The 26,700-nt window shown below is 42.1% G+C and overlaps 2 protein-coding genes across 19 annotated transcripts in view; one reads left to right on the top strand and one right to left on the bottom strand.

Moving 5' to 3' along the window:
• The window catches only part of KDM1B (lysine demethylase 1B), a 69,098-nt gene extending 68,534 nt beyond the window's left edge, over window positions 1-564 (bottom strand). For 2 of the 6 annotated variants that reach the window (XM_034961516.3, XM_055113206.2), the window contains exon 1: window positions 64-340. In XM_034961516.3, coding sequence (XP_034817407.1) covers window positions 64-306 — 243 coding nt within the window. In that variant the 5' untranslated portion in view covers window positions 307-340. Of the gene's footprint in view, window positions 1-63 lie in introns of all 6 variants that reach the window. The other 4 variants (XM_034961519.3, XM_063604761.1, XM_034961517.3 and 1 more) reach the window with 3 other exon arrangements.
• Window positions 251-25,564, top strand: TPMT (thiopurine S-methyltransferase). 13 transcript variants are annotated; one of them, XM_063604763.1, is made up of 10 exons: window positions 482-604; window positions 846-1,087; window positions 6,425-6,608; window positions 7,690-7,782; window positions 11,543-11,675; window positions 15,558-15,610; window positions 16,238-16,312; window positions 21,397-21,482; window positions 23,112-23,156; window positions 24,498-25,564. In XM_063604763.1, the coding sequence occupies exons 3-10, from the start codon at window positions 6,469-6,471 to the stop codon at window positions 24,608-24,610; spliced, it is 738 nt and encodes a 245-aa protein (XP_063460833.1). In that variant the 5' UTR covers window positions 482-604; window positions 846-1,087; window positions 6,425-6,468; the 3' UTR covers window positions 24,611-25,564. The 13 variants fall into 13 exon arrangements, with proteins under 13 accessions (XP_054969185.1, XP_063460835.1, XP_063460836.1 ...); XM_055113209.2 differs by lacking the exon at window positions 24,498-25,564 and adding an exon at window positions 23,705-24,451; XM_055113210.2 differs by lacking the exons at window positions 482-604; window positions 846-1,087; window positions 24,498-25,564 and adding exons at window positions 251-363; window positions 23,705-24,451.
• Window positions 25,565-26,700: the final 1,136 nt, after the last annotated feature.

The following is a 26,700-nucleotide window of genomic DNA, read 5'->3' as shown; positions in this document are numbered from 1 at the left end:
AACGCTGTCACCCGAAATCCGCCACGGCCCCCACGCACGCCCCCGGAGTGGGGAGCCTCCCACCTCTGAGCGCCAGCGAGGCGGTGCGCGCCGCCCTGGACTGCGGGCGCCTCTCCGGAGCCGCGCGCCGCGCGCACAGGACGGCTGCAGCCGCGCCGCGAGCCCCAGCCTCTTCTCGGCCGCCGCCGCCGCCGCCGCTTCCGCCCCTGTCACGGCGTGACCCGGGGTGGGAGGAGCCCACAGGACTAGGGATGGGTAGGGTCCCCGCCTTCGCCTTAGCCGCAGCGCTCGCTCCGCCCTGCCCATTTCCGCCGCTGCGCAAACCCCGGCGCTTGGGGAACGAGGTGGAGTCTGGGGAACGAGGTGGAGTCTGTGCAACGAGGTACGGGGCGGGAGTCGAGACGGGGCGCCGGGAGAGGGGGCGGGAACTGAGGCGGGGCGCAGGAAAGAGGCAGGGCGCGGGAAACAGGCGGGGCGCGGGCGGAGGCGGGGCGCGGGCGGAGGCGGGGCGCGGAGAAGTGGCGGAGGTGGAAGCGGAGGCGTACCCGCCCCTGGGGACGTCATTGGTGGCGGAGGCAATGGCCGGCAACCAGCTGTAAGCGAGGTAGGCTCACTCGGGCGCGGAGGGTGCGGGTGAGAAACGGAACGGTTTGCTAGGAGTGTATGCGCCTGTGCTAGGGCTCCCAGGAATTCTTACAAGCGTAGACAGCCTAGCAATCAGCCCTGTGAAGTGGGGTTCAGGGCAGAAGCGGAAACTGGGAATGACCTGAATCCAATGTCCAAGATTTAAAGTGCTTCCAAAGCACTGGTGTGTTTTAATTATTTTTTTTTCTTTTTTCTTTTAGAGACGGGGTCTCCCTCTGTCGCCCATGCTAGTGTGCAGTGGCACAATCATAGCTCACTGTAACCTGGAACTCCTGGGCTCAAGTGATCTTCCCGCCCCAGCCTCCTCAGTAACTGGGACTACAGGCTCGCTGCACCACGCTTGGCTAATTTTTCAAATTTTTTTTTATAGAAACGGACTCTCGGTTTTTCCCCCAGCCTGGTGTATTAGTGATTTTGGGGAAAAAATAAGTACTGCCAAATAGTGAGTGATCCCTGGTGATGTGGGAAACTGGGGTGCTGTAAATATTCTGTCTTTCTCTGCGGTGGTTACACAGGTGTATGTATATGTAAAAAATTCACCGAGTCATACTCTTTTAAGATTTGTGCACCTTAGGAAAGTTTCTTCTCAATTTTATGAAATTTAAAAACAAAACTATAGCAGAAGCTTTTGAAAAGGTGAGAATGGAGACTAGAACAACTTGAGGACTTTGTTTGTGGGCAGAAATTATTGTGAAATTTCCCTTCCTTAATTCTTGTAATGTGCACTTTTTTTGTATTATAGAAATAAACTTTATTTCTCTAGAAATGATGTATACAAGTGGAGTCCATGCTGAGAAACTGTTAGAACAGCTAAGACGTTGAGCCCAGGAGTTTGAGACCAGCCTGGGTAACATAGCAAGACCCTGTCTCTACAAAATATTTAAAAATTAGCCAGGCATGGTGGTGCACCCTTATAGTCCCAGGTACTCAGGAGGTTGAAGTGAGAGGATCGCTTGAGCCCCAGTGTTGGAGATGGAAGTGTCATTACATCACTGCACTCCAGCCTGGGGGATAGAGAGAGACCCTGTCTCAAAAACAAACAACTAAGACGTGATTAAGTTATGTGCATGATTTTGTTAGTTCAAGTTTGTGTGAAAGGAATAGAGTTGTGCTACTCCAGGCTGCTGTGGAACTCTGATAAAGATCATGCTTCTCTTTTAAGTAGAGAACTGCTTTATGAAGCCTTGAATTTAGGTTCCAGAGTTTCTGAATGAAAATGAGAAAACTGCAACATTCTGTTGCTTTTCTGTACCCAATATAAATCAGATACTTTCTACTGACCTCTCAGAAAACTCAGAGTCACCTCCTGATACCATCAGGGTCTTGCAGAAGCCATTTGTCAACAAATATTTGCTAAGAAGTGAATTCATGTTCCCAAGTAATGAGAGAAATGCCTCCTCCCTATATCCTAAGCATACTGAGGCCAAATTTGGCAACAAAAGGGGAAATTTTCCTGAAATACATGCTTTTATGCAATGTTTGCTATTTCACAGATTAATCATTAAATTAGAACCACCAATAATAGCATGCTAGTATAATCCAAACTAGTTTCACTAATGATTTAAAGGGAATGTTAGAATAATGGTGTTATATTGTCCTTAATATTGCAAAGTTGACATTGAAAGGAAAGGCATTTTCCTCATACATTCAGATGGATCTGCAGTTATGGTCTGTCAGCTGAAGAATGAGAAGTTCATAATTTAGAAAGGAGAACTCTTTCTCATGAATGGTTTCAGACTGTAGAGCAGCCATTCTGACTGGCTGAGAAGTGTAGCCGCAGGCCAGAAGCCAGAAACTGACACTTCCAGGGAGGGGCAAAGGGAACAGGAATTTATGCTGAGGAAGGTGGCCAAATATACATATTCAGTAAGCTGTAGGATGACTCATGAATATTTATGAAAGGAGGAAAGGTACCCATGAGTAATTGAGCTTCATGGGTACCATGCACAAAAAATGGCCGTGTTACCACAATCACAGGATGGAGTTTTTGGCCCTCTTATATCAAAAGGCGAAGCAGAGGACAGAAAAACCCTTACTGTGCATTCTCAGTAGACTGGCCAGAACCATTCTGTGGTCTGTGATCTCTTATCAGGCACAAAAGGAGGGGCAGCATCAGGGGGTTGGTTGATATCAGTGGTAGAATCTTTTGAAAGGGCTGGTTTCCCTTAAGCCCTTAGAGAACAAAGCCTAATTGTGGTTAGCAAGAGAGGAGGTATAGAGTTGTATCTGACGCTCTATCTACTCTTGGCCCAGAACTCAGTTTTCAGGGTTACTCTGGGGTCCCGTTAGCCAAGAAAGTGTGTAGTGAGCCAAGATCGCACCACTGCACTCCAGCCTGGGCAACAAGAGCGAAACTCCATCTCAAAAAAAAAAAAAAAAAAAAAAGAAGAAAGAAAGAAAAGGAAAGAAAGTGTGCCTTCAGTCAGTTGAGAGGCTTTGAATTTTATTGTTAGTTTACATCGTACATGTCTTTTTTCAGTTTCCTTAGTGTGCATTTCCCATGCAAAAAAAGCAGCTGTAGAAAATTATTTGAAAATACAAATGTGTGGAGTAGATAGGATATTGAACTATGGTTCAGTATCTACTTTAATCTGTTTTTGCTCTCTCCTGAAAATAACAGGATTTTTTTTTTAAGGCATAAAGTACTAGGATAGCCAGGACAGGAGAGACAAAATTAGTAAAATTTTGGAAAGGCAAATGGACAAGTGGGAAAGGATTTTGCAACTTCAAGGAAGCTGAATTCTAAACCAGCAATGAGGAAAGCCATAGAGCAGCCCAGTTTGCATTACAGAATCCCCAAATGCTCAGGATTAGCAGCACCAGGTACCTCCATAAAGTGTGAGAGTATGGTTGAAACAAGGAGGATTGCTTGAAATGCTGGTTCAGAACAGGCCAAATCCCCAGATCCTTTTCTCAACTTCTTGCAACCAAGTGTGTACATCTCACCACATCAGCAGGCTTTGGGGATTTATTCTCTGGAAAGGGTAAAACAAAGAGTGTCTGTCTAGACTGAGAAGATATGATACACAGTTGAGCATGGGAGTATACAGAAAACGTGAGGATTAATTGAATACAGCAAACTGGATGCTGGGACCCTCGCCCACTTCTCTTCTTTTCTTATATGAGTATATGACAGTGGCTCCAACGACAGAATCCTTAAGACAGGAATTGGGAGATCCATCTATGGAAAGTCTGACTACCACAAGGAAATTAAAGACATTAGCCAGGCATGAGGGTGTGCACCTGCAGTCCCAGATACTTTGAAGGCTGAGGCGGGAGGATCACTTGAGCCCAGAAGTTTGAGGCTGTATTGTGCCACTGCACTACAGCCTGGGTGACAGAGCGAGACCCTGCCTCAAATAAATAAATAAATAAATACATCTAGGTTTCCAAATGAAATCCACTCACATCACCCTACATTATAAGCCCCACCCACATTCTTTGCCTTCATTCATTTTATACCTATTCTTTTTTTTTTTTTTTTTTTTTCTTAAGACAAGGTCTTGATCTGTAGCCCAGGCTGGAGTGCAGGGGCACCATCATAGCTCACTGCAGCCTCGAACTCCTAGGCTCAAGCCATCCTCCTGCCTCAGCCTCCTGAGTAGCTAAGATTACAGGCATGCACCACCATGCCTGGCCAATTTTAAAACTGCTTTTGTAGAGATGGAGTCTCACTACGTTGCCCAAGCTAGTCTCAAACTCCAGGCCTCAAGCCATCCTCCCACTTTGGTCACCCAAAGCACTGGGTGATTGATAGCAAAAAAAAAGAGAGAAGAAGTTAAAAAAATGAGAATTAAGGTAAATCTTTCAGAAAATAGTACAAAAACATGAAGATATAGAAAAATAGAAAAAAATGAGAAATTTACCATACCAGGTCAGAAGATTCTAGAGACAAATAATAGGGGTCCCAGAAGGAGAAATAAAAAAAGCGGAGGGATGGCCAGGCCCAGTGGCCCACGCCTGGAATCCCAGCACTTTGGGAAGCCGAGGCTGGTGAATCACATGAGGCCAGGAGTTCAAGACCAGCCTGGCCAACATGGTCAAATCTCATCTCTATTAAAAAAACAAAAATTAGCTGGACCTGGTAGTGCATGCCTGTAATCCCAGCTACTCAGGAGGCTGAGGTGGGCGTGATTCTTCACTAAACTTTTAGGGTGCCCAACCCCCTATGGCCCCCACACTTCTAACCAAGAATTTGATACCCAGCAGAGCTATGCATCAAGGATGAGGAATAGTCTAACCGTGTTTTATACATGCAAAATGGAAAAACATTCTTTTTCTTCCTTGTGCTCTTTCAGGAAGCTCTGGAGGTTAGGCTTCACCAATATAAGCGTGGTCACTAAAAAATAACAACAAAAAAAAGAGGAAGACATGAAATAAAGCTGGAGATTCAGACAAGAAGGAAATCTCCAGAATGATGATGAAGAGCGATCCCAGAAAGCTAGCTGTCTACCAAGATTAGAGAATAGTCAGGGCAGATTCCAGGAGAGAATTCTCCAAGATGATATTGATAGTATAGCTGATGACTGGAGAGACTGAGAGTGTACTGATAGGAAATTGGGACAATTGGCAGAATTTAGAGTTGAATTAGGAGTAAGTACAATCATGCCTACGTGATGAAGCCTACATAAAAACCCAAGAGGATGGGGTTTGGAGAGCCTCCTGATAGCTCAACAGGTGAAGGTCCTGTAGCTAACACATCTCTTCAAGTATATTCTTCGCAGTATCCTTTATAATAAATGTGCAAAGATAACTAAGTATTTCTCTGAGGTTTGTGAGTTGCTCTAGCAAATCAAGCAAACCCAAAGTGGAGGGTGTGGGAACCCCAACTTGAAGCCAGTGGAGGCCTGGACTTGCAACTGGTGTCTAAGTGAGGAGGGAAATCTTAGGGACTGAGCCCCCAACATATAGAATCTGACACTATCTCCAGGTAGGTAATGTCAGAATTAAATCAGAAGGTACCCAACTGGTGTCCAATATTTGGTGTGCTGGGGGAAGAACCCCCACATTTGGTCACAGAAATCTTGTGTGTTGATGATTGGGGTGTGAGAGCAGAGGAAACACTAATATTAAGATAGAATTCAGTTTATTTAATGATCTCTTGTAATGTGTATTAAGGGGTATTACTCTACCACCAGACTCACTGAAAGTAATTTTTTGTTATCACTTTTTATTGGATGTTGAAATGGCAAGGCGCAGTGACTCACACTTGTAATCCCAGTGCTTTGCGAGGCCAAGACAGAAGGATCCCTTGAGCCCAGGAGTTCTTTGTTGTCTGGACAACAAAATGAGAACCATCTCTATTAAAATATATATATATACAAAAATTACCCAGGTGTGGTGGTGTGTACCTGAAGTCCCAGCTACTTGGGAGGCTGAAATGGGAGGATCGCTTGAGCCCAGGAGGTTGAAGCTTGCAGTAAGCCAGGGTCTCCAGCCTGGGTGACAGAGCAAGACCCTGTCTCTGAAAAAAAAAAAACAAGGAAAGAAAGATTAGCTGGGCATGATGGTACACACCTGCAGTCCCAGCTACTTGGGAGGCTGAGGCAGCAGAATTGCTTGAACCTGGGAGGCAGAGGTTGCAGTGAGCCAAGATCACACTACTGTACCCCAGGCTGGGAGACAGAGTGAGACTCCATCTCAAAAATAAAACCAAAAATAAAAAAAGAAAGAAATATTTTTAAAAAGTCATACTGCTAAGAATAATAGGTTTTCATTTAGTTCATCAATAGAATTCCAATGACCTTAAATGACAACATTGCAAATATTTTCCACGTAGGCACGGAAGACATATGCTTGTGAGACAAAGGTGTCTCTGAAACTATGGATGGTACAAGAACTTCACTTGACATTGAAGAGTACTCGGATACTGAGGTACAGAAAAACCAAGTACTAACTCTGGAAGAATGGCAAGACAAGTGGGTGAACGGCAAGACTGCTTTTCATCAGGAACAAGGACATCAGTAAGAAATATTTGGTATACAATAGAGAAATGTTCTATCAAAAACTGACTTTGAGATAGAAATAATAAAAGTACACATTATTTGACTAACTTTTAGGATGCACATTTAATTCTTCACATTTTTGTGTCTCCCGAGTCACAGTGCATCTGTGGCATGACGTAGTTTAATTGGCAGAGTCTTTTCTTCCCACAGTGTGTAAATAATGGTGTGGCTTACAAATGATGACATCTTAGATTTATAAAATATGTTCTTTGATCCCTACGGCACCTATGTATTGGCCATGAATATTTATACCTACAACAGGTACTCAAGCGATGTTTATGCTTACAATTCTTTATACTGAAAATCAGTGGTGTCTGACTTTGCTTTCCAATAGGATGTGTTCAGATGTTAAAGAATTATCTCTATGGTGGGAGAAGAGAAGTTGCGAGAAATTATAAAGTGAGCTAGGATGTTGTGCAATGTAGTAGTAGTCTTCATAGCAGCAATAAATCATGGGACCAGTGCTGAGTAAAGTGGTTGTTATAGACATTCCTTGTTCTGGGCAGCCACGCCCATCTCCCCAGGAGATGACATCATCATCATCATCATCATCATCATCATACCAGAAACACTGGGTTATTTCTGTCATGTGGATGGCCTTAGAAGAGCCACATCTCCACAGAGGGAATTACAAGAAACTACAGGAGTTACACTTCTCAGGTTTACTTCTGAGGCTTGAGTACACGTTTAGAGAACGTACCATGAAATTAATGTTGAAAAATCCATGGCTCCAGAGGCTCCATCACCCCCAAAATAGTACATATTTAGAGAATTAATAAAGAATTTTCAAAACATCCCCAAGAAAAAAAAATTATTTTAAATTACTAATCAGGAAAGCCCTGGGTGTTAAGTCAGATTTACCACTGACTGGGTGTGTGTCTGAGCAAGTTACCTGTTTCTTCATATGTAAGCCGGAGATTATAATAATTAATAGTATCTGCTTATTAAGGTTGTTGGGAATATTAAGTGAGATAATGAATGAAAAGTATTCACCTACCATACAATTGTCCTAAAACCTTTTTTTTTTTTTCCTCCTCAGGCTATTAAAGAAGCATTTAGATACTTTCCTTAAAGGCAAGAGTGGACTGAGGGTATTTTTTCCTCTTTGCGGAAAAGCGGTTGAGATGAAATGGTATGAGCAGATAAACATTAACAGAATTATCTTGTCTTAATGATGAATTCTTTGGGTGATTTAACAGGATGTGAGTTTTAAAACTCCATTTTCAGGAAATACACAGAAATTCCTTATTTTTCTATTAGTGATGGGTATATAATTGGAAATAATATTCTCAAACAGTAAGAAACAACAGAAACAGGAATGAAGTCTTTCTGGATTGAGTTTTGAAATTAAAAAATCAGTTTGGAGCCAATGGGGGGAGAAAAAACAGCCTTCCCTTTTACATTTCCTGGATCCTTGTATGTGGTTCAGTTTTTGTAGGTGGTTTAGGAATTTAGCTAAGTTAATTTTTAGATATTTGAAATGGTGGTGGACAGAGAAATTCAAAATGAATTACAGCTTTTTGGCAGGACAATGTTCATAGTCCACAGTTCAGCTCAACCTTCCCCTCCCACCAGGGAACACAGGAGTTTCTGTTATCGTGAATCATTGTTATAAAACCAGTGATTAAGAAAGTATTTCTTGTGAGTAATTCTCTACAAAGAGAATTCACTTTAACAAGCCACTTTTACTATGAGTTACCCTAAAGTCACCTTGACATCATTCTCTATACTGAACTCTCTTGTAATGATAATATACAGATACCAATCATACCTGCCAAGATACGCATTTATTTATAAGCTTGAATGTTGAGAACTTTGACCACTGAGCAGGAAAGAAAAAAGAATGTATGAAAAGGTTAGTAAATGCGCCAGGTGCGGTGGCCTCCGCCTGTAATCCCAGCACTCTGGGAGGCCAAGACAGAAGGATCTCTTGAGCCCAGGAATTTGAGACCAGTCTGGGCAACATAGTGAGACCCTGCCTCAAAAAATAAATTTAAAATAAAAGATTAATAAATGTAAAATATAATAACCTAAAAAATGGTCTATTCTGAATATAAATATCGGTGACTAACGCAGAGTATGCATGCATTTTTTGGGAGTTGATTTTCAAGTAGAGATGATAGAATTTTTGCAGCCAGCACACAATCAACTGTAGCTGAGAGCCTTTGTTAGAGGGCTGCTATGACTTTAAGATTCAAGTGTGGTCATGAAATTGAGAATATTTAAACTATATTATGACACATATATTTTAACCAATTCATTGAGCCAGAAGAGATAGTTACTTTCAAAACTACCCTCAAAAAAAATTAACTCTATAAACAGATTGTCATGTGATGTCATCATAAATGGTAACAATGTAGTACAAACAGGTTCTGAGGCAACATTAGGAAAATGGTATGAAATAGCCAATTAAATGTGATTGTTGAATATTTGGGGTCTAAAGCCATTTGTAATAAAGACATTACAAAAAATATCAGAACTGGCCAGGTGCGGTGGCTCACACCTTTAATTAGGTGAGCGGATCACTTGAGGTCAGGAGTTCGAGACCAGCCTGGCCAACATGGTGAAAACCCGTCTCTACTAAAAATACAAAAATTAGCCAGGCATGGCAGCGTACGCTTGTAATCCCAACTACCTGAGAAGCTGAAGCAGGTGAATTGCTTGAATCCAGGAGGCGGAGGTTGCAATGAGCCCATGCACTCCAGCCTAGGTGACAGAGTGAGACTCTGTCTCCAAAAAAATATATATATATGTATATATACGTAAATACAGTTATTTATATATATATATATGAACTGAGCTACTGTAATTACATGTAAGAAGTTAAGAAGTTATGATAGTAGATGATTTTTCATTTATGTAACTGATCTATGTATTGAGGTCTATACAGACATCAGATGTGAATAGAAAAACTGACCATGAGCTAAGGCCAAAAAGCATTAAAACAAAATGTTTAAGATATTTAGGTTTAGGTTTTTGGTTTTTTGAGACAGTCCCACTCTGTCACCCAGGGTGGAGTGCAGTGGCATGATCATAGCTCACTGCAACCTTGAACTCCTGGGCTCAAGAGATCCTCCCTCCCAACATGCTGGGATAACAGGCATAAGCCACCACACTTGGTCTTATTTTGTTTTTATTACAGGTTGTAGTAGGCTATGCTTCATTTTTCCATCTGTTGAATGGGAAATAAAAACACATACAGCCAATTTGAATAATGTTTTTGTTTACATTTTATAACTTAAAAAATGTAGGGAGAATTTTAAAACTCCCTGTATGTTTACAAATATCCTAAGAAATATGAAAGATGAAAGACAAGTTATTAATATGTTTCATTTTACAACTAAACAGTTCATGCTCTGCCCACATTGAAAGTACGTACTCTTTTGTAGATAAAAGGTACAGTCAGTCCTGCTATACTTGTTTCAAAACCGAATTCTAACTCAATTGATATATTAGGGAACAATTTGAGCATGAAATAAATTTCACATTTGCTTGTGTGTGATTTCATCTATAAGAAGCCTTAGGTAAAAGCAGAAAACTGCACCCAGTTGAACTAAGCCAGGTGTGAATAGACTGAATGCACCAACATCCCCCAGCTACCTTAGTGAGCATTAGTTCTTTTTCACCGTAAAGTGCCATATTGTAGTATTTATCTATTTCTCAACCATTTAACATGTATAAAACTGTTATTATTAGGTTCCTGTTTTTGTTTTTTAATGTGGCACTGACCAAGTTTTTAAATGCTGTGCCCTCACTTTCCCCACCAGCCGGGTGATTTTTAGTGCTTGATTTAGCGTAGTGCGGTGATTTTAGGAAGGCACATGTTACATTATAGCAGAACTATGTTTTTATTTCACTTGACATAAAATCATAACTGTGCCTAGATATTTGTACCACTGGTACTGTTTTCTCTTGAGTCCAAGATCCTGAGACTGAATTCTGTTCATTATAAAACTTACCAGGACTGTAATCCCAGCACTTTGGGAGGCTGAGGCAGGTGGATCACCTGAGTTCGGGAGCTCGAGACCAGCCTGGCCAACATGGTGAAACCCCGTCTCTACTAAAAATACAAAAATTAGCCAGGCATGGTGGCAGGCACCTGTAATCCCAGCTACTCAGGAAGCTGAGACAGGAGAATCGCTTGAACCCGGGAGGTGGAGATTGCAGTGAGCCGAGATTGCGCCATTGCACTCCATCCAGCCTGGGCAACAAAGTGAGACTCCGTCTCAAAAATAAATAAATAAATAAATAAAATTACCAGGACAATGCTATTTGTATATGATAAAATATACAAATTTTTGGATAGTGTTTATTTTAAGCAAATGGAAACTACAAGATTAGTATACAAATGAGTGCTAATGTTCTAGACCTGTTCACTTCAGTACAGTAGCTACTAGCCACATGTGGCTATTTAAATGTAAACTAAATAAAATGTAAAATTCAGTTCCTCAATCACGAGGAACCAATGTGGCTAATGCCTATTTTATTGGACAGCGACAGATATAGACATTTTCATCAATGCAGAAAATTTTAATGGGCAGTGCTGATTTAGAGAAATTGAAAAGCATTTCCTCTAGTCAAATCAATTTGTATTAAATCAGTATTTTGTTATATATCTATAATTACATTCCAACTGTTTCATACATAAAAAAAGATATATATAATTTTCCAAATTTTTATTGTTTCCTGAATTCATATAAGTCAGTTTTTCAGAATTTTTATAAGGCTTGAAAATAATATAGATCTGCTTTCCTGCATGTTCTTTGAAACCCTATGAACCTGCATTCATATAAATTCCTTTAAATTAAAGAAAATATGTGCTTACTCTAATATAACCCTCTATTTAGTCATTTGAAAACATAATTTAAGTGTAAATGTATGATTTTATGCAGGTTTGCAGACCGGGGACACAGTGTAGTTGGTGTGGAAATCAGTGAACTTGGGATACGAGAATTTTTTACAGAGCAGAATCTTTCTTACTCAGAAGAACCAATCACCGAAATTCCTGGAACCAAAGTATTTAAGGTTTGTTTTGATTTGGGTAAATAATTGTATCCATATCCCCACAAAAGTTTTTCTCAGCGTGAGTATTATGAGGATACCATTCATGTGTCCGATGGTTCCTATTTAGCACGCAGATTCACTGTAGACACTATATAGTATAAGAAGCAAGGGCTTAAAAATATAGGTGATAGCTACCTAAATAGGTATAGACATATGTATATAAAAGCTGAGGTCAAAGCCTCTCTGTACTCAAGCTTTTAGGCTTGTTTTATTTTTATTAACACGCATTTTCTGAGAACCCATTATGTGCCAGACCCTGCCTAAGACATTGAAGAGATAAAGATAACACAGCACACCCCCCTCACTCCCACCCCCAAAGAATCTCCTAGTTTAGGAGAGAAGAGAAACAGGGACAAAGCTATTTGTAATGCATGGAGCTAAGTGTAAAGACACAGGGTATTAAGGGAAGAGATGGGAGTTAACCTGCCCAACCTGGCGGTGCTTCCTGAAGCATGGTGACAGATAGAGCTGGAATCAGGCAGGGCCTGGGTCCATGGTCTTGGACACCTGGGGAAGATACTACTTAAATCACCCATGAGGCATCATAGGAAGTGATTTGAAGGGAAGTAGCCTCCTGGCAGAGAGACAGGAGGCTATGGCAGTGGTCCAGGAAAGACATCATGAATCCCTGAGCGAGGAGAGTGATGGGGCATAGAGAGTGGATAGGATGGATTAAAGCAACATTTACGATAGACCCACAGGATTCTGTGACCGAATGAGGACCAAAGGAGCGATGAGTTCACATTTCTGGCTCAGATGACTGGCTGGATGGTCAAGAATAAATGAGAAGGGCAGAAAGAATGAATCTTTTTCTAGAGATGATGAGTTTAAGGGACCTGTGGAGTGGTGAAGGTTTTATGTCTGAAGCATGGAGTGAGGTTTGGGCTCAAAATGATAGGTTTGGGAGTGGTCTTTATGCTGTGAGCAGAATGAGCCAGTGTAAATAAACAAACACTACCCAAGTGGGAACAAGCAGAGAGAATCTGTTTGGCAGAGACTCAAAGGCAGGCAGAGGAGTGGGGAAGCTTTATAGTGGACAAAAGTAAAAGCTCCCGGCATGTGCTGTTGGGAAGCTGTTGGCACAGGGAAGCTGGAGGTGGGCAACTAGGAACGGGGCACCCTATGTGATTGGTTTGGGGAGCATGTTTGCCTTTCTCTGGCTGATCCTAAATTGGAAGAAGTGTGGTAGTAAAAATCAGGGAAGCTGGCAGTCATTGACCAAGTAACTGCAGAGGTTGTGAAGTGGCTACCTTGTCTGGGGTAAATTCCCCAGGTTCGTTGTCTTGTGCCAGGAAAATTTAGGACACAGACACACATGAGGAGTTCAGGAGTGGAGGTTTAATAGGCAAAAAAAAGAGAGAGAAAGAGAAAAGAAAACAGCTCTCTCTTTAGTGAGAGAGAGGGGGCTTCCGAGAGGAAAAAACCTGCCAGGTGTGGAAGCGCCGGATTTTAGAGTGCAGCCTGAGGAGTCAGTGTCTGATTTACATAGGGCTCACGGATTGGTTCGATCAAGTGTGATGTTTACATAACGTGCTGGGAAGGCTGGTCGCCCCACCCTAATCTTATTATGCAAATGAACTCTTCCCTTTGCTGGCACCATGTTGTCTGCTTCTTACTCTACAGGTGGCTGGCAGAGAAGGGAAGATAGAGCCACCATTTTGAACATGATTGGCACAAACTGCTGGCATCTATGTCTGCAGCTCGATTATATAGGCTGCTCTTTGTTAGAAAGGAAAAATGATTTGAGGCTGCTTTTCATTAAGAGGAAAACCTTCCGTACCCTCCCTGTCTGCCTTAGTAATTTCTTCTTAACTCCTGAATCAGTTGTGGGGTCAGAGTTGTATTGTCATATAGGATCTATTGTCCATCTGTATATTCAGTGTCTCACAAAGTACTCTTTTCTAAATATTGAAATTAATTGCTCAGCTGGGCATGGTGGCTCATGCCTGTAATCCCAGCACTTTGGATGGCCAAGGTGGGTGGATCACTTGAGGTCAGGAGTTCAGGACCAGCATGGCCAACATGGTGAAACCCCATCTCTACTAAAAATGCAAAAATTAGCTGGCTGTGGTGGTGCATACCTATAATCCTAGCTACTCTGGAGGCTGAGGCAGGAGAATCGCTTGAACCTGGGAGGTGGAGGTTGCAGCGAGCCGAGATCGCACCACTGCACTCCAGCCTGGGCAAGAGAGTAAGACTCTGTCTCAAAAAAAAAAAAAAAAATTGTTGCTCAGATCAGTAGGAAGCTTGATGGTATTTTTTATTTCACATCTTCCTCCCACCCCATTCTCAAAGCATTAAAGAATCCAAGGAGTTTACTCAGTCCAAAGAGGGCTAGTCCTGCTTCCAGGCCCCTCTTGGAGCAGCAGTTCCCCACCCAGGCTGCACATTTGAAATCATCTCTGGATCTTATAAAAATTCCCAATCCAAAGGTCTTACCCCAGGCCAATTATATCAGAATCTGTAGGGGTAGGGCCCTGGCATCAGTACTGTTTAAAGCTCCCCTTGATTCCAATCTGCAGGCAAAGTTGAGATCCAGCTGTTCTCCTGCCTCCAGGCCCACCCATCTCTGGGCTGACCCAGTGATCACCAGGCTGGTTGTCAAAGACCCTTCCTCCTCTACTTGTAAACCTGTGTGGGGACCTCATTTCAGAATAAAATCTAGCAGTCTTGTGTGCTGACACACCTTTCCTACACTGCCCTTCACCCCAGCTCCCAGGATCCTAAAGTCTATGTTATATTGCCCCCTCTTGGAGTGTGCCCCCAGTCCACACCCTAGAGTGTCACCCTTTCAAAAGTCACCTCTTTTTTTGTTTTATTCTCTTGATTTTTGTTGTTGTTGTTTTTTTTTTAGGATTATTTTGCTCCAAGTGTTTGTTTTTGAGACAGGGTCTTACTCTGTCACACAAGCTGGAGGGCAGTGGCACAATCACAGCTCACTGCAGCCTTGACCTCCCAGGCTCAAGTGACCCTCGCACGTCAGCCTCCCAGGTAGCTGGAACTACAGGTGTGTGCCACCACACCCATCTAATTTTTTCTGTAGAGTTGGAGTTTTGCCATGTTGTCCAGGCTGGTCTCATACTCCTGGGCTCAAGCGATCTGCCTGCTTCAGCCTCCCAAAGTGCTGGAATTACAGGTGTAAGCTGCCACACCTGGCCAAAAGTCACCTTTTGTTTAGTCTCCCTGATGCTCCCAGGCAGGCCCCTGCTCTGCCTTCTGTGTTCACATAGTTCACAGGCACAGAACCACAACAGAGCAGGCCATTCTGGATTGTAATGTTCTCTGTGCCCACGCTTCTCTGCTCTAGTCTGTCCTCACTGTGGTCAGAGACTGTCGAATTCAAATCTACTGTCAAGAACCCAGGATAGATGTCTTGTCTATTAGGTACTCAGCAAATAAATGCTCATTGGCTGAATGAATGAGCGAAAATGGAAGAATCAGCACAATTGCACATTTCTGGAATAACTTAAAATACCTGACTTTTCAGTACCACCCTGCCTGATAATTGGTTGACCTGCAGATTTATCTTTAGCAGAGTAAAAATATCACTCTGCTCGAGGAAACATTGTTAGAATTTTATAGCAAGCTCTGAAGTGAGTAACAGCCAACTGATCTTCAAGGTTGTCCTCTGTGATATTCCTCTGAGTTGGCCTAAAAGAACCTCGCACAGGTTTTAAAAGAAAAAAATAAGGTGCCAATAAAGTGCAGTAAAATTATTTACTTTAATTATGTTTAATTAACACATTCTTTCCCTAGAACTTTTGCTTTGCTTGGCCCTCTTTCCTTGACTATTCAAGTACTTACTAAGTAAAAAAAAAAATTTTTTTTTCATTATTTCATTAGAGTTCTTCGGGGAACATTTCATTGTACTGTTGCAGTATTTTTGATCTTCCCAGGTAGGTTGAATACTACATCTGCACTTTAAAAAATTTGAATGCTTGCCAGGCAGTGCAGGCATGGGAGTGGAGGTGTCTTCCTCACTCTCTTCCACCTGTGTAACATCCACAAAGCATTTTTTTGAATGTCTGTTCTGCAGATATTTTTATTACACACTCGTCTGCACACTTTAATGTGTTTTGTCTTTGGTTAGCTCCCAAACTATGGGAAACTGAGGCAGCTAGGGAAAAAGAAAGGTGAGTAAGACAGTGTCTTCTACCTTGCACCTGGGCCTGTAATAGAAATGAATTTCAAGTAGCCGAGGGAGATAAGAGCTCATCTCCTGAAAGTCCCTGATACCTGAGCCAGAGGCTGGGAGCAGAGTTGTTGCACACTGTCCTTTGTTCCTTCTTCATGTCCCCAAATCATAACAGAGTGGGGAGGCTGCTGCCACAGGCTCCTAAAACCATGAGGGGATGGACAGCTCTCCACACCCAGGTCCACACATTCCTCTAGGAGGAAACGCAGATGTGAGATCCTAATACCTTGACGATTGTTGAAGTACCAGCGTGCACCATGGGGGACGCTGCTCATCTTCTTAAAGATTTGATTTTTCTCCCATAAAATGTTTTTTCTCTTTCTGGTAGGACAAATATTGGCAAATTTGACATGATTTGGGATAGAGGAGCATTAGTTGCCATTAATCCAGGTGATCGCAAATGGTAAGTAATTTTTCTTTTTTTGTTTAGCTGTCTTAATTTTTTAGTATACTATACTTTTTCTGGGTTCTAGAAAATCAGCTAGACTTCTATGAGTTTGAAATAGGTTATTATGTTTGGAATTTATAAAAACCTAAATCCAATACTAGCTTTGTCTAAAAAGTATAGGATTTGACTACAGAGACCTGGGTATAAGGCTATAAGGCTTGTGGCTCAATCACTTTCAAGCTGTGTGGCCTTGGTCCAAGTATTCAACTTCTCTAAGCTTTGGTTTACTCCTGCAAAATGGGAATATTTCTGTAATACTAACACAATCATCACCACCTCCACTAATATTACCAGGTAATACTTACTGGTCACTTGCCTATGCCAGGTATTGTTCAAAATACTTTATGTGGGCTGGGTATGGTGGATCATACATGTAATCCCAGCACTGTGGGAGGCCAAAGCAGGAGGATTACTTGAGCCCAGGAGTTTGAGACCAGTCTGGGCAACAAAGCAAGACGCCACCTCTACAAAATATTTTTAAAATTATCCGACCGTGGTGGTATGTGCTTGTAGTCCCAGCTACTTGGGAGGCTGAGGCAGGAGGATGAGCCCAGAAGTTCAATGCTGCAGTGAGCTATGATCGTACCACTGCACTCCAACCTGAATGACAGAGCAAGACCTTGTCTGTAAAATATATTAAAAAAACAAAAAACAAAAAAATCAAAATATTTCATGTGGTTTAACATTTAATTCTGTAAGGTATAAGCTACTATTCCATTATACAGATGAGGAAACTGAGGTCAAAGAGATTAAGTTACTTGTCCAAAGTTAAGCAGCTGGTATGTGACAGAGTTGAGATTCAAAACCAGAGTGTTTGGCTTTGAAGTCCATACTTGTGGCCGGGTGCGGTGGCTCACGCCTGTAATCCTAGCACTTTGGGAGGCCAAGGTGGGCGGATCGCCTGAGGTCAGGAGTTCGAGACCAGCCTGGCCAACATGGTGAAACCCCATCTCTACTAAAAATACAAAAATCAGCCCAATGTGGTGGCCTGTAATCCCAGCTACTCAGGAGGCTGTGGCAGGAGAATCACTTGAACCCAGGAGGCAGAGGTTGCAGTGAGCCAAGATCGCGCCATTGCACTCCAGCCTGGACAACAAGAGCGACCCTCCATTTCAAAAAAATGAAATAAAATAAAGTCCACACTCATGATCCCTTTGTTAGACTACCTCAAAGGATTTTTGTGGGAATTGAAAGAAATGAAATATGTAGGAAATACCTTGTCATCTCTAAAGAACTGTATAAATGAGAGCTGTTATTATTGAAGCATTTGTTATTGATGTTTTTGGTGACCATTCTTATTATACTCAGTCTTGTTAGAAAATAAAATTAAAATATGAGTGAGGAAGCATACTGAGTAAAATGTGACCACATCTGTATACTCTTTCAATTCAAATAATGTCATTTATGTGCTTACTTGGATATAGCATGGAAATATTGAATTACTTAGTTGTATGGAGCAGACTCATCACTTGGCCAAAAAGGAGGCTGGGCGCAGTGGCTCACGCCTGTAATCCCAGCACTTTGGGAGGCTGAAGTGGGTGGATCATGAGGTCAGGAGTTCGAGACCAGCCTGGCCAACACAGTGAAACCCCATCTCTATAAAAATACAAAAATTAGCTGGGCTTGGTGGCGCACACCTGTAGCCCCAGCTACTTGGGAGGCTGAGGCAGGAGAATTGCTTGAACCCGGGAGGTAGAGGTTGCAGTGAGCCGAGATTGTGCCATGGCACTCCAGCCTGGGCAACGGAGTGAGACTTCATCTAAAAAAAAAAAACAAAAAAAACAAAAAAACAAAAAAAAAACAGGTTAGGCTCCACATCAGTGAAATAAGATTTTTATTTTTAAAAATTGTTTCATCAGTAAGGCTTACTGCCAAACCTAATCTTTTTAAATTAGACCATGCCACATCTTAATTTTCATGCTCCTGTTTCCCTCTTTTTCTCACTGCTCCTCCTTTATCTCTTTTCCAGAACTCCCGTCCTCCTTGCGTGCCTAAAAGTCGTGATTCCCCAAGGGACCACCATCCTCAGCCTTATGCTCTCACCCAAAAATTGCCAATATTTGTCCTACCAGAAAGCAAAAAAAATTTTATGAGAGAAAAATCAAATCTTTTTTTTCGAGACGGAGTTTCGCTCTTGTTGCCCAGGCTGGAGTGCAATGGCACTATCTTGGCTCACCGCAACCTCTGCCTGCCAGGTTCAAGCGAATCTCCTGCCTCAGCCTCCCAGGTAGCTGGGATTATAGGCATGCTCCACCACACCCAGCTAATTTTTTTGTATTTTTAGTAGAGACGGGGTTTCTCCATGTTGGTCAGGCTAGTCTCGAACTCCGGACCCCAGCTGATCCACCCGCCTCGGCCACCCGGTGCTGGGATTACAGGTGTGAGCCACCACGCCTGGCTGAAAAATCAAATCTTTAAAGATCAATTCTGTTACTTTCATTCAGCTATTCAACAAATATTTACTAAGTTCCTGTGATGTTCCAAATAGATAGTATGCCAGAGGCGGGGCAAGTAACTGAACAGATTATACATGGTATTCGCTCTGACAGTCTTTACATTTCCAGCTCTGTTCTTTCTCCCAAACATCCACATCACATGTCCAGTGTCTGCTTTGCACTTCCCATGTGACATCAGTGTCCTTTAACAACTCAAAATATCACCGAGACCTCTGTCTCCATGAGACACATTTGTATATGAAACCCCATCTGCTAATGTCTAAATTTGTAGGTGTTTCCCACTCCCTGAAGATGATCATCCATTCCTTAGAGGTTAGTCCTTCTACAGGCTCTGGTTGGCGTGGTAAAATCCACCAAGCAGTGGGAAGCAAACTGAAAGTCACCACGTGCAGACCAAGAGCGGACCCAGCACTTTGGGAGGCTGAGGTGGGCAGATCACCTGAGGTCAGTTATTTCCCCAGTGTCTGATATAATATATATTTAGCACCTAGTAAGAGCTTAATAAATGTTGTTTAAATAAATGAATGAATGGAAGAAGTGAACTGCACTCTGAGCAAGGGCGATATTAGTTTACTATGTACTGGTAGTATCTTAGGTTTTTTTTTGAGATGGAGTTCCACTCTTGTTGCCCAGGCTGGAGTGCAATGGCGTGATCTCGGCTCACTGCAACCCCTGCCTTCTGGGTTCAAGTGATTCTCCTGCCTCAGCCTCCCGAGTAGCCTGTGATTACAGTAGCACCACCACACCCAGCTAATTTTGTATTTTTACTAGAGACAGGGTTTCTCCATGTTGGTCAGGCTGGTCTCGAACTCCCGACCTCAGGTGATCTGCCCACCTCGGCCTCCCAAAGTGCTGGGATTACAGATGTAAGTCACCGTGCCCGGCCTTATCTTAGTATTTCATATATGTGCTGGTACTTAGTATCTTAGTTCTTTATCTACATGCTGGTACTCAGTACTTACCATGTTAGCACATTGTATTGGTGCTCTCGTTAGGACTGGGTGTCTTCTCCTTAGATTGTACATTGTCAAGTACTGATGTATTTCCTGCTGTGACTCTCGAGTTCTTGCCTAACGTAAACCAGTAGGGCAGACCTCATTTTTCTGGACTTTTTGAGACTGGTTGAGAGAGAAAAACTTCACATTCTAAGAGGAATGAAGTCTTTCAGTCCTAGGAAACCCTACCAAACCAGTCTGACATCACCTTCATGGGGACAGCAAGTTTCTTCTGAAAAATGAGAATCAGAAAGTAACAGTTTCTGTTCAAAAGTTTGCTTTGATGTTCTTTCACCTACAAGGAAGAGTGATCCACTGGTGAATTCTCACAGTTTGTGAGGTGGTTATTAGTCTTATCCTCATGTTACAGGTGAGGAAACTGAGGTACAGAAAGGTTAAGAATTTGTCAAGCTTACATAGCCAGTCAGTAGAGGAGCTGGAGTTTGAGCCTGGGCATCTCATAGAGTCTGCACTTGCCTTCCCAACTTCTGGCAGACCTCTGGACATAGATCACAGTCTAGCCAGGCTCTGTAGAAACTGGAGTGCCAAGAGCCCAGGCTCCTTCCTCAGTGTGGGGAAGGGTGTCCATCTTTGTCCTTGGCCTGTCTCTCATGGCCTCTCTACCACCCTGCATGCGTCTCCTGTCTTCTCCTTATCCCTCAGCTTCCTCCATTTTTATTCCCACATAGCTGACTTGCCTTCAACGCTCAGCCTCCTTGCTCCAACCACCATACAACACAAAAGCTCCAACTTTCAGTAGGACCACAGCTAATTAGCAATTCCTCTTTGGTCTCTTAATTCAGTTTCCAAGTCAGTCATCTGATTGGTCAACTCATCGTCTGTACCTGGTCCAGCCCTGGCTTCTGCTTAGTCTATTGATGGGTCCTGTTAGCATCAGCTTCCCACTCTGAGCCAATCAGACCTGGCTCCCTGAGGCACCTACTCAAAGGACAGTTCCATTGCACTCATGGTTTATGCCACACTTGCAGAGCTTTAATTTCATGCCACCTTTTTTTGGCCTGCTTGTTACTCTCATTTCTAACTAAATAGAGGAAAAAAATTGTGTTTTCTCTTACATAAGGCCCCTGGAGGGGTCCCAGTCACCCAGGATATTTGTTAAATTGCAGCATCCCAGGCCCCATGGCAAACTAACTGCATCGGTCTGTGGGGATGGAGCTCAGGCATCTTTTCTTTCAACAAGCACCCCAGTGATTTTGACACCCAGCCTGGTCTAGAAACCACTGTCCTCAAGCACACAGGTATCTAAGGTCAGCAGGCCCTCGAGTACCTCATCAGGCCAGAAGGAGTCTCTACCCATCCTTATGTAATGTCTTCTGCTCTGATCAGCTCTGGAAGCAGGCCTCGATTTGATTCCCATCTGGACCAATTCCCAGCTTAGGCAGGGGCCATAATTTGCTAAACCCATTTCTCACTTTTAAAATGAGAATCAACCTCTTGTGATTATTAGGAGAATTTAAACTCAGTAGTATCAGCGAAAGTAACTTCTGGCTTCCTTCCCTGCCTTTTGTCCCTCCAGCCTTTGCCTGTGTAGAGAAATGTAACAAATATCTTCTTGTGTTCTTTGTAGCTATGCAGATACAATGTTATCCCTCCTGGGAAAGAAGTTTCAGTATCTCCTGTGTGTTCTTTCTTATGATCCAACTAAACATCCAGGTAAAGTTGTTGGGGTTTTTTTTTTTTTCTTTTACCAATTGCGTAGTTTCTTGATATAAATTCTATGACATGGATAAGAATTATTTTCTCCTAAGTTATCTCATAGGAAGCATACTGCATATATACATGGAGGTAATTCCAGTTTTGACTAATGGGAACTATAAGCATGTTTTTCTCCTCCTATATTGTACATGATTTTCTTGTATTCCTTTCCCATTTTGTTTACCATTCACAATTCAGACTAGAGAAGAGGGGGGAAATGGATGATCCTGATATAGAAGAGAAATCTCATGAGTCCTATTGGGAAGAAGGAGGAATGTGGTTGGATATTGCATATCCGTATCACCCAAGTGGTAGTGATGTGTTGGACAGATGCCTTCACATACACAAGCATGGGGTGAGAAGTGAATATGGGGATGCAGAAGTTGTGCAGGAAAAACTCTAAATTATTGTCCTTTTTTAATTTCTGAAGTTTTATAATCTATCTATTGCATTCTTTTATTTGTTTTGAATCTGTTGGGGGTATGTTTTCTCCTGGACTCATTTTAATGCATTCAAACATTGAAACTTAACCTTTGTCATGGCTGGAGAAATACATAGACTTTTAATTTGTAAGAATCACCTTTTTGATTTTCAACTGAGCTTTTTAACATGCTTGTTTTGTAAATATTTACATATGTTAGTATTTTGGTTTTTTTGTTTTGTTTTGTTTTTGAGACACAGTCTCACTCTGTGGCCCAGGCTGGAGTGCAGTGGTTTGATCTGGGCTCACTGCAATGTCCGCCTTCCGGGTTCAAGTGATTCTCCTGCCTCAGCCTCCCAAGTAGCTTGGATTACAGTGTGTGCCATCACACCCAGCTAATTTTTGTATTTTTAGTAGAGACAGGATTTCACCATGTTGGCCAAGCTGGTCTGGAACTCCTGACCTCAGGTGATCCGCCCTCCTCGGCCTCCCAAAGTGCTGGGATTACAGGCGTGAGCCACCGTTCCCAGCTAGTATTTTGTTTCTGCTTGAATAAATTGGGGTCTTAAAAACTCATTAAAAGATGAGACCTAGTGTCCCTAATTAAATCAGAGACAATCAAATGGAAATAGAAATTAATAGAGGCAGAAGTTAGCTCTGCTAATCTGATTTAAATTCCATTAATGAATGGAAGCCCTAACAAAGAACCTTTGGGAAGAAAATACAGCAGGCCCTGTCTGGAGGTGGAGTCTGAGGATACTGCTCTTAGAAGGGGGCGGAAGCTCAGCTTCCTTATACTCTATATCCTGCAGCAGAGCGGGAGGGGTGTATAAAATGTGGGTGAGTGCAGGAGTTGGTAGAAAATCAGTATGCTAGAAGATGGTTGAAACCCCCAAGGAATCTGCTGATGGAATCCACTCTGATTTCAATGAGCCTAAGTCCCTTGACCGGTTTAGCTGTCTCATCTAAGCTAAAGATGGATATGATGGGGATGTAACATTGCCATCCTCTCAATAAGTCAACTTATTTCTTTAGTATGAGATTTGCAAAAGAAGAATGAGAAGAACATGCCACATCATCACCTATTTGGATGATGAAGTTGTATATAGAACAAGTACACCTAGGTCATTGGAAATAAACTCAGAATTTATTTCTCTTTTACCTAGGTCCACCATTTTATGTTCCACATGCTGAAATTGAAAGGTTGTTTGGTAAGTTTGTGGACTTATGCTGTAACTTTTTAAACAAAGTCAAGTTAACTCTTTTGGGCCTGGCATGCTGGCTCATGCCTGTATTTCCAGCACTTTGGGAGGCCAAGGTGGGCAGATCACCTGAGGCCAGGAGTTTGAGACCAGCCTGGCCAACATGGTGAAACCCTGTCTCTACAAAAATACAAAAATTAGGCCAGTGTGGTGGCATGTGCCTGTAGTCCCAACTATTTGAGAGGCTGAGGCATGAGAATTGCTTGAACCTGGGAGGCAGAGATTGTAGTGAGCCAAGATTGTGCCACTGCACTCCAGCGTGGGTAACAGAGTGAGACTCCATCTAAAAAAAAAAAAAACCTATTGTGAACTATTAGTATATTGGTATCTAGAGTATGTCTATAAAATTTAAAAGATAAAGACCATTTTATTGAAAGTTGTTTTATCTTAGAAAAGGAACTAATCTCTGTAAATATGCTCTGTATATATGCTATATGCTCTATGTTAAAGGTATTTGAACTTTTCTAGAGAGATGGTGTTTTTTTTTTTTTTTTGAGATAGGATCTTGATCTGTCACCCAGGCTGGAGTACAGAAGTGCAATCACAGCTCACTGCAGCCTCGACCTCCCTGGGCACAAGTGATCCTCCCACCTCAGCCTCCCAAGTTTCTGGGACCAGAGGCATGTACCACAATGCTTAGCTAATTTTTGTATTTTTTTGTAGAGATGAGGTTTAACCACATTGCCCAGGCTGGTCTTGAACTCCTGGGCTCAAGTGATCCTCTTGTCTTGGCCTCCCTAAGTACTGGGATTAGAGGCATGAGCCGCCATGCCCAGTGGTGTATTTATTTTTACTCTTGGGAGTTAAAAGTGATAATAACAATTTAGAGTTCAGGAAATTTGCCCTTAGCATTCCTCTGTTTTGATTAAAAAGAAGAGAAAAATGTTTAGTGTACACTGTTTTTAAAATAATTTCAAGGTTTTGTTTGTTTTGAGATGGAGTTTCACTCTTGTTGCCTAGGCTAGAGTGAAATGGTGCAATCTCAGCTCACTGCAACCTCCATCTCCCGGGTTCAAGCGATTCTCCTGCCTCAGCCTCCCAAGAAGCTGGGATTACAGGCATGTGCCACCATACCCGGCTCATTTTGTATTTTTAGTAGAGACAGAGTTTCACCATCTTGGCCAGGCTGGTCATGAACTCCTGACCTCAAGTGATCCTCCTGCCTCGGCCTCCCAAAGTGTTGGGATTACAGGTGTGAGCCACCGCACCCAGCCAATTTTGAGTATTTTTAAAAGAATCCCTGATGTCATTCTTCATAGTATTTTAACGTGTTACTCTTTCTTGTTTCAGGTAAAATATGCAATATACGTTGTCTTGAGAAGGTTGATGCTTTTGAAGAACGACATAAAAGTTGGGGAATTGACTGTCTTTTTGAAAAGTTATATCTACTTACAGAAAAGTAAATTAGACATAGATAAAATAAAATCACATTGACATGTTTTTGAGGAATTGAAAATTATGCTAAAGCCTGAAAATGTAATGGATGAATGTTTTAAATTGTTTATAAATCATATGATAGATCTTTACTAAAACTGGCTTTTTAGTAAAGCCATTTACTTTTTCTAAAAAAGTTTTAGAAGAAAAAGATGTAACTAAACTTTTAAAGTAGCTCCTTTGGAGAGGAGATTATGATGTGAAAGATTATGCCTGTGTGTCTTGCAGATTGCAAGATATTTTACCAATCAGCATGTGTTACCTGTACAATTAAAAAATATTTCAAAATGCAATGCATATTAAATATAATACACACAGAAAAACTGGCATTTATTTTATTTTTTTGAGATGGAGTTTCGTTCTTGTTGCCCAACCTGGAGTGTGATGGTGCAATCTCAGCTCACTGCAACCTCTGCCTCCCAGGTTCAAGTGATTCTCCTGCCTCAGCCTCCTGAGTAGCTGGGATTACAGGTGTGCGCCACCACGCCCAGCTAATTTTTTGTATTTTTAGTAGAGACAGGGTTTCACCATGTTAGTCAGGCTGATCTCGAACTCCTGACCTCAGGTGATCTACCCACCTCGGCCTCCCAAAGTGCTGGGATTACAGGTGTGAGCCACTGCACCTGGCCTGACATTCTTTATGAAATTTAGAATTTTTGAAGAACTATAACACTTCAGTAGGGTTCAAGGTGGTCCCAAAAGTTATATAAAAGATTAGTTTTTACTATAAACCCTTGTCTTTTACTCAGATCCTAGCATCCCTTTTCACATGGTTTCTCCATATATATAACAGAATCAAGAAACAAATTTTAATTAAACAATCTGTAACAGAATCAAGAAACAAATACATTTTAATTAAACAATCTATATGGAACAAACATTCCCAAATTCTAAGAATAAATTTTTCTTTAAGTTTTCTCTGAGTTTGGCAGTTGTTGTTTTTTATAATTTAATCTGTTTAAATCATCAGGTCTTATAAAATATAATGTACTTAGAGCTGGATTCATGGCTATTTATTATGAAAGGTTAGATTTCTCAGTTTTTCTTTAACCACATTTTGTTATATCAGACAGTCCTCTATAACTCTGTACTACCCAACAACTAAATGGTTTAGATTGTTTAGCTCATGTTAATAGGATGGTTGTGTATTATAAAAAACGAGTTACGTGTGTGTGTGCATGCACGCACGCACGTGTGCTGGCTTAAAGGTTGTTAATGGGAGGTTTGGGGTCCCCTTTAACACTGGTGAAAGCTATGGTACTCTCCCCAGAGATATGTCTTGTCAGCCTCTCTAGTTCCCCTTGGCCTGCATGTATAAACTTCTACCCTAGAAGCTCTCTGCCATTGATGTAATCTAATAGATTTGTAAGGCTATTAATTTGAAGCAACTCCTTGCTCACAATGATTCTTGCTTCTCTGAGACCTGCTCCCAGTCGATAGTGTGGGCTTCAGAAGCCATGACTCCCCAACTCTGCCTGCATCACCGGTTGAATGGACAACTAACCCGAGCTGGACCAACACAATTCTCTCCAGAGACTTTTGATTTTACTTTTGTGTAGAGACAGGGTCTCACTTTGTTGCCCACGCTGATGTTGAACTTGACATGAGGCCTCAAGCAGTCCTCCTGTCTTGGCCACCCAAAGTGCTAGGATTACAGGTATGAGCCATTGCGCTGGCCCTCTTCATAGGCTTTTGGACTTGGGAATAGAAAAGCAACCCCATCTCTACTAAAAATACAAAAAATTAGCCAGGCGTGGTGGCACGCGCCTGTAGTCCCAGCTACTCAGGAGGCTGAGGCAGGAGAATCACTTGAACCTAGGAGGCGGAGGTTGCAGTGAGCTGAGATCATGCCACTGCACTCCAGCCTGGGCAACAGAGCAAGACTCTGTCTCAAAAAAAAAAAAAAAGAAAAGAAAGAAAGAAAGGCAAGTTGACTGCTGAATGGGGAATCTGTGTACGCCTGGGAGCTGTGGGGCAGCCACATTCCAGCACATGGATCTGAGAAACAGAACGCTGATCTGCAGAAAGAGATGAGAACCAAAGAGAGGCCACCTGTGTT

This window comes from Pan paniscus, chromosome 5, assembly GCF_029289425.2.
Source record: "Pan paniscus chromosome 5, NHGRI_mPanPan1-v2.0_pri, whole genome shotgun sequence".
Lineage (NCBI taxonomy): Eukaryota > Metazoa > Chordata > Mammalia > Primates > Hominidae > Pan > Pan paniscus.
The sequence above is the reverse complement of the archived record's forward strand: the minus strand, read 5'-3'. Positions and strand labels throughout refer to the sequence as shown.